Source organism: Etheostoma cragini, chromosome 17 (assembly GCF_013103735.1).
Source record: "Etheostoma cragini isolate CJK2018 chromosome 17, CSU_Ecrag_1.0, whole genome shotgun sequence".
NCBI classification, from domain to species: Eukaryota; Metazoa; Chordata; class Actinopteri; order Perciformes; family Percidae; genus Etheostoma; species Etheostoma cragini.
Window position 1 is genome coordinate 22,793,930 of NC_048423.1, and position 8,312 is coordinate 22,802,241.

Consider the following 8,312-nt stretch of genomic DNA (forward strand, 5'->3'; position numbering starts at 1 on the left):
GGGACATGTCTGTCTATATACAGATGTGTATATAGCTGCAAGGCACTACCTATCCTTGCTGCAACAAAGAAGATGGTAAGATGACCTCACTGACACGCACCTAGGGCTAGATGCATACAACTCTGTGCATACACATCGTTTTAGTCATGAATCTACACTAAGGCAGAAACATGCACCTAATCCTACACTTACATCTGTAGCTGGGCACACATGCACAAGCCTTGTTTTACTCTCAAAGTTCACCATATATCTAAACATCTGTTTGCATATTGATACGTGTCCCTGCACCACCATTCATTAGACCAGAGAAACATGACCAACCTGTTGCAATTTGACCAACTGTGTTGCATTGGAGAGGTTTTCCAATGGGTCCAGAGCAGCATTCATTAAGCTTGCTGTGGTTTTTTGTACTACTGCACCTTTAATTAATCACATGTTTCTGCAAACCAGTATCAGGGTAAAATCTAAATCATCAATATTATATATGCCAGGCAGATGATCAATATACAGTTACAATACAATGAATTTATAGTGCTCATATTGAAGCAGACTTTAGAATGTGCTTCACTATTCAGGATCAGATGAAACGATCATTAACATTGATATAATGCTCAAATGTAAATACAAATGATTTCAAATGTGCCTTTGATTGACATTTTACGCAACACTTTGTAGACTGCAATACATAATAACACAATCAGTGAAATGGGCAAACTCAACTTAAATTCAATTTCCTCCTTATTATATCACCTGCAGCTATCTCAGCTAAAATAAATGCATGGTCTGAAGTACAGTGGGGGAAATAAGTATTTGACCCCTTGCTGATTTTGCAGGTTTGCCCACTTACAAAGAATGCAACGATCTATAATTTTAATCATATGTACATTCTAAGAGTGAAAGACAGAATCCCAAAGAAAATTCCAGAAAATTACATCATATGAATTTATAAAAATTGATAACCATCTGATGAGGAAAAACAAGTATTTGACCCCCTGGACAAACAGCATGTTAATATTTTGTAGAAAAGCCATTATTGGCCTGCACAGATGTCAAACGGTTTTCATAGTTGGTGAAAAGGTTTGACCCCCTACCAGCAGCAAGTATTCTGGCTCCTACAAGCCAGTTAGTCTTTCTTTAAGACACAGCCCCATCCCAACCAATTATCTACATCAAATACACCTGCCTCACCTCGTTACCTGTATAAAAGACACCTGTCAACACCCAAACAACCAGCATCCAACATCACCACCATGGGCAAGACCAAAGAGCTTTCTACGGACATCAGGGACAAGAATGTAGATCTGCACAAGGCTGAGATGGGCTACAAGAGAATCGGAAAGCAACTTGGAGAGAAAAGATCAACTGTCGGTGCAGTTATCAGGAAATGGAAGAAGCACCACACCACCGCCAACCTCCCTCGGTCTGGGCCTCCACACAAGATCTCGCCTCGTGGGGTGTCCCTGATCATGCGAACGGTGAGGAATCATCCCAAAACCACAAGGGGGGAACTGATGAATCAGATGAAGGCAGCTGGGACCACAGTTACAAAAGAAACGGTTGGTAACACACTACGCCGTCATGGATTGAAATCCTGCAGCACACGCAAGGTCCCCCTGCTCAAGAAGAAACATGTATAGGCCCGCATGAAGTTTGCCATTCACCACCTGGACGACTCAGAAGAGGCCTGGAAGAAGGTGATGTGGTCAGATGAGACCAAAATAGAACTTTTTGGCCTCAACTCAACTCGTCGTGTTCGGAGGGCAAAGAAACCCGAGTAAAACCCAAAGAACACCATCCCCACGGTCAAGCATGGTGGTGGCAACATCATGCTTTGGGGGTGCTTTTCAGCCAAGGGGACGGAACAACTCCATCGTATTGAGGGGAGGATGGACGGGGCCATGTATCGTGGAATTCTGGACCAACATCTCCTTCCCTCAGTGAGAGAGCTGAAGATGGGTCGAGGATGGGTGTTCAGCACGACAACAACCCTAAGCACACCGCCAAAGCAACAGAAGAGTGGTTGAAGAAGAAGCACATCAAGGTTCTGGAGTGGCCTAGGCAGTCTCCAGACCTGAATCCAATTGAAAATCTTTGGAGGGAGCTTAAAATTCGAGTTTCCAGGCGACAACCTCGGAACCTGAATGATTTGGAGGCTGTCTGCAGGGAGGAGTGGGCCAACATCCCTGCCGAAATGTGCACAAACCTTTTCACCAACTATGAAAACCGTTTGACATCTGTGCTGGCCAATAATGGCTTTTCTACAAAATATTAACATGCTGTTTGTCCAGGGGGTCAAATACTTGTTTTTCCTCATCAGATGGTTATCAATTTTAATAAATTCATATGATGTGATTTTCTGGAATTTTCTTTCGGATTCTGTCTTTCACTGTTAGAATGTACATATGATTAAAATTATAGATCGTTGCATTTTTTGTAAGTGGGCAAACCTGCAAAATCAACAAGGGGTCAAATACTTATTTCCCCCACTGTATACGTGAGGTGCGCACATTTTCGCGTATGCTTCCTCCTACTAGTTGGTTTTTTTGTGCACATCGTCAGTGTCTGACTGTGCCACTGACACAAGCACATGTTTCCTCAGACACACGAGTTTAGACTAAGTGCTTGTACAGTAAAAGCCTGTTTGTGTACTAATAAGTGTGTAAAGTGTTGAAGTAACAGTTATGTGCTAGGGAGTCTTGCTAAAAGTCTCTTTGGCTCTGTGGCAGTGACTGATGGTCACAATATTCTGAACAGTTTTTCATGTTTGTTTCTTCTCTTTGTGTAAAGTATACTGAGCTTCTGATAAAAGGTCCTTGGTTAAAATGTCATGTTTTTAGTTTGGAAATAAAGTTGCATACCATTTATTTATTTTTCTACAGAGAAAAGCAGCAGCTCTTTCTTCAGCTTCAAAGAGCTTCCAGGAAACCATAGAAAATGAATAAAACCTAAAATAGCAAATGCTGCCACAAATCTTCAACAGTTCAGAAATGTAACCTCATACCCATATACATTATACAAATCTCAACTCTACTTTATTTATAAAGTTTAAAGAGAACACAGTTGATACATAGTTCTTTAATTAAAAAAGGTATACACTGAAACTACTCAAACAATAACATGTGCAGCATCTGTATTTTGGCCTCTCTGTGTTTGCTCAATGTTCTATGACACATGTTTAATTGTGTCAAATCACAGGGAAATGGCTAGTGTGGACAACATATTGTGTTTAGTACTCATACTCAATCCAGCACTAATGTGGAACTATTATAATCATTTTAGACTATTTTATAGTTTTCAGACAAAGCTACACCTGTCAAACGTTTGGGGTCACTTACAAATTTCCATACCTCTCCGTTATAGACAGAATGTCAGCTGATCAGAGTGGGTGGCTGATCTTTAATGCAATATCTACATTGCCCTAAATTGCTAAATGGGTATGTAATACTGTAAATATGTGTTAAATAGCCACTTGCCTTTTTACGAAACTAAAGTAACAAACCAAAGAATACAACAAAAATACAATGTACGGTGTCACAAAAGTTAGCTTGAGAGTAATGCTGGATTTTGGCTGTTTTATACGGTTGTAAATGCAGAAATAGAACTATTGTTATTCAAAGCACCTTTGATATTTTTTTAATAGATCTTTTCAACAACATTCTGTACTTTCCTCTGCCCAATTCTGCCTTTACAGACACTGGCCTTAACCTCCTAATGTACCATTTCACTTTAAACGGGTTCAGGGGGAGATGAGCTCTTGTTTTTTAAGGAAAAACATGATGAGCGTCTTCAAAGCTGGGGTTATGTTTCATTTGAAAACATATAAGAAAATCTGTGCAAGCAGTGTGCATTTCTGCAGCAAGAAAGAGCGAGCCAGCCATACTGAGGGACCACTAAGTCTCCTAGTACTGTGTTTTTGTGTATTTTGCTTGTAAGGAGTTGTGTTTTTCTAGAGAACTTCGATTTATTCTGTTTCCAGGTAATGATAATGGTGTTTACTCTCCTCAGACTGTCACATGGCTCTGATCTTTGACTTGGTTCAGAACAGTGCAAGTGTTCTCCGCCAATCAAACCTTGACCTGCACAAGAGGTAACACAATAGCTCTAACTTGGTTTGTCAAATACATTTTCACTTGCCTTTCTGTCGTCCCTTTTTAAGCTATGTAATGTGTTTTACTGGAATGAACTAAAATAGTAAATTCATGATGTTGTCTTTTTGCCCTTTGAAAGAATTTGATCAATTTTGTTTGTTATAGTTTCTAAAAATAGGACTTACCTGCTCTCTGTCTCTGATAATCTCAGTATTTCTCTCCCCTCCAGTGAAGGACAGTTGGACCTGGAAAAGCCCCTGGAGACTGCTTTGCTGCTCAGTATGGGTGGTGTTGGCTGTATTGCACTCAAACAGTGGCACAGCAGCCTTCAACAGAACACACACATTATGGCCAATGTCCTAGACAGTAGGTTATCAAACAAATACATTGTAGTTTAACCTCTTTAAATATGAACTTTGTTTGCCTGTGGGAATCATTAGGAGATACAGTTATACTTCTGTGTTGTTGCCATGTGTTGCAGATCTACTGAGGGTAAGACAGACCTCTGGCCACACCATCCATGCCCTGAGGAGAGAGGACAGTTCAGAGAAACCACATCATATGGTATCATACCATACAGGATCATATGGTACTGTACATCCTACTCACCTCCCTTATTACGCCTTACATTTGCCTTTCTGTTTACTGTAAATACCCCGTCTTTTTAATAGCGTCAAAGACACCCATACAGTTGAGAAAGCGAAGAGAAATAATGAATGTCATTCAAAACAGTTCAAACTATGAATCCAACTAATCTGGATTTAGTTCAACACTCAGATATAGTTAGCGCTTTTTTTGGCTTTCCTCTGCAGATCAAGTGCTCCTTACTGACTCAAAGGAAGATGATGTTCACCACGAAACGACTCTCACACCGTCAGCCTTCAACTGCATTCTTTACGGACTCCCTAACCTAACTGTCATGTAATATGCTGTTTATCCTCATTTTATTTCATTTCATTTTTCATATGATTACAGGCATACATATAGGCTTTGAAGATATTCCTGTGCAAAACACTAAAGCTACTGTAGAATGAGCGAGTTAGATTTTCATCAAAAGTGATCCTCACTTCTACATTTTCCACTGTCATTTCATAACGGTACAGATTTTATACTTGATGTTTTTTTTAAAGTTTTTTACGTTAGACGTAACTCCTTAAAGGCTGAAGCTCTCAGGGCTCTGGAAGAGGGTATCTTACAAATATTCTTCTAAACAGTACATGGCTTGGATTCAATGCCAATGTTACTGCTTACCTTGTCCGGACAAGTTGTACCTTTGGTATCTCTGCCTTGCAGATCGCACTCAGTATAGTGTATAGTGTAAATGTGAGAAATGAGCTCAGGACCAGTAAACACTCTGACAGGACCAGCAACCCTGCAGAAATCCTGCAATAAGATCACTGAGCTCCAAAACAAAGGCTCATAGTAAGGTATGCTTTGCATGTACTTTATTGTGTTATTGCTTGTAATGTCTATTTACTCAAGCCTTGTTAATTGTAGCTGATTTAGTCTCTTGTTGAAACTATTTACTTCAGTTATGTTGTCTTGACTCGTGACATTTAATTATCTTTTAATTAAACAATTTCAAACATTGAACTCAAAATAGAGAGCACTCCGTTTTTTGAACATGCTGTGCCGCACTGCGTCAAGATGAAAACCACAAAAACTTGCTTCAGTTGAGAGAAGCTCGATTCATCCTTTCATGGTAAGGAGGCTCAAATTAAATGTAAATGTGTTTGCTCATTTTAATTTAGAAAATGCCTCTATCAAACATTGCAGTGCTTAATCCTCATATTTGTTGTATTTAACTAAATGTTAATTTTGTGTTTTTTTTAAATGGTATGGTAAATACACCCCTTGAGAAAAAAGGGTTCTAGCTGTAAGAACAGTGTGACCTGAGGTTTTAAATGCTGCCCTGTTTTTTTAGTAATTATGTCAAGTTAGTCACAGTCCTTAATAGATTTGGGTCTGTAGGTTTACTAAAAAATGTCAGTTTTTTACCTGAAGAATGGATAGATTTTGTATAAAACGACAGTCGGCAGACGATTAACTTAACTTAGCATCAAGACAGGAAATGAGGAAACACATCTGTCTGTCTACTACCAATAACCCAAATTAACATGTTATATCTTGTTTGTTTAATCCGTTAACAACATAAAGCATTAAAGTAACAATGTAGCAGTTCTACAGGGTGTTATGTGCCAATCATTTTTTGTGTGGTTGCTAGGCAACCAGTGGGAAGTTTAGGAAATGACTGTGCCTGCCTGGCCAAGAAATAGTCTGGCACATAACACATTACTTTAAGTTTTTACGCTTTAGTTTCGCAAGAAATAAACAAGATATAAAAAGGGGAGCTTTGGAGGAAACGTAAAGCAGCATTTGTTACCTTGTGTACTGACTTGTCTCAGACCCTCTGTCCTGAGGAACATTTAGACTCATACAACTAATTTGTTTGTGTCAAGCCCAAATGTTACCCTGAGACCCCAAATGAAATGATGAGATTTCAGAGGTACTACTACGCAGACACACTGCTTGTAGTGCTGCACTGGTGCTCATTAATGCACAGAACTGTACCTTTAGACCTAACTGCTGAGAAATCCAGCAGTTTTCATCTCATGCCTTCATTGCTTTGCCTTTTTTAGCTGAAGATATTCAGAGCACTTTTCTGGATACCTTTTTTTTTCCTTTATTCTGAAAAATAACTGCTGCTAACTCAGCAGCTTGTCTGTCCTTTCACTCAGGAATAACTTAGCTTTTCACCACTCTGGGCAGCCAACAGATGTCTCCCAGTTGCGGTTGTGCTACTAAAGTCCAACTTACTCGCGCTTAAGAGCTCCACTTAATCAATAAAGCCCTTCTGCCAACAACCAGTTGATCAAACTAATTTGTTGGTTTCATTAATCTCTTTTTGACTGACATACAGTGGAAGCACTGCACTGATGACCTATTAAAACTGGTATGTAGAGCACACTACTACTAAATATAACTAATTATAACACATTCTTTATACACGTTATGTCCTCGAGGTTTGGAGGTCACATTAACATTGCATTTGTTTTGACCAAAGAGAAGGAGAACCACAGCTAGAGGATGTTCTTCTGACCTTTCTATGCACTATTTATATGTAAGTAGGTGTTATGGCCCCTGCCTTTAGGTTAGTTTATGCCTGGCCAGAGCATTTGAAAATGTGTGTATGGAAAGTCAGCTGTGTAGTTGCCCGGAGAGGATTGGCCGTGGGAGGATGGCTCCACCCACTTCCCTGTTTAAGTCCATTGGCGTGGTTGATTGGTGCGGTCTGTGTGAATCTTTTCAATCCCCTGCCTGCAATCAGCCCTGCTGGAGCTTAAAACGCTCCTGGATTCATCAGTCCATGTGGCTGAGAATAAAGGTCAGTCTGCCATGCTGTCTGTCTACTTAACATTTGTTTGAGGCTGTAAAGATTTGTTTGGAGTTTGTTAGACTGTTGTGCTACCAGGCAGTCCTTTTGTTTTCCCACAGGTTATTGGGTGCTGTGCTCTTTTGGTTGGGTTTGGGAAGTACATTTTTATTTGGCCAGCACCCATATAGTCCATTTTATGTTTGGAAATTCTTAAATTACTTACTTGATAATAAAAAAATCACTTCTGGTACCGTGAACTTCACTCCCTTTTTGCCGTGGTTCCTCCAAAATAGTTCCATTTTACGTTACGTCTATATTTACAATGAGCCTGGTCGTAACATAGGTCAGCGAAAGCTCTTCACTGTGCAGCTAAATTCCCTAGACATAAATAGTTTCTCCATTTGTACCTGTGCCATGACACTTTGCAGTGAGTGCACTGAGCAGTTCTCATTTTCTATAGTTAAACATGAAATACTGTTAAATACACCTTCAAGGGGTGGGTATCTTTGGGAATCCCACGATTGGCTTTAATTATCCATCCTTGTTTTATGGTTCAATTCAGAAGCGATTCTTGATTTTTATCTCAATTCTTGATTGAACATGTGTGACTACACAGCCTTCTGTATTTGGATACGTGCTGCCTTTAGGCCTGTAATAGAATTGTAAAATTAAAATAGTGGAAAAGGAGACACCATTACCTGTAAAAGTCACTTTTAACTACACTCTTTTGAAGTTTAACCATGGACTATTTATTGATTGGTGGAAGTCTTCTGCTCTAATCTAATCAAAATGCACCCAAACATTTGCTTTCTTTGAAGATTGTGTGTGTGTGTGTGTGTGTGTGTGTG

The 8,312-nt window shown here is 39.6% G+C and overlaps 1 protein-coding gene across 4 annotated transcripts in view; it reads left to right on the forward strand.

The window, feature by feature from the left end:
• The window catches only part of LOC117960652 (cilia- and flagella-associated protein 46), a 60,507-nt gene extending 54,848 nt beyond the window's left edge, over positions 1 to 5,659 (forward strand). For all 4 annotated transcript variants that reach the window (XM_034898688.1, XM_034898689.1, XM_034898691.1 and 1 more), the window contains exons 56-59: positions 4,006 to 4,087; positions 4,318 to 4,454; positions 4,570 to 4,677; positions 4,901 to 5,659. In XM_034898688.1, the coding sequence (XP_034754579.1) occupies positions 4,006 to 4,087; positions 4,318 to 4,454; positions 4,570 to 4,677; positions 4,901 to 5,013 (440 nt within the window). In that variant the 3' untranslated portion in view covers positions 5,014 to 5,659. The remainder of the gene's footprint in view (positions 1 to 4,005; positions 4,088 to 4,317; positions 4,455 to 4,569; positions 4,678 to 4,900) is intronic.
• The last annotated feature ends 2,653 nt before the right edge of the window (positions 5,660 to 8,312 follow it).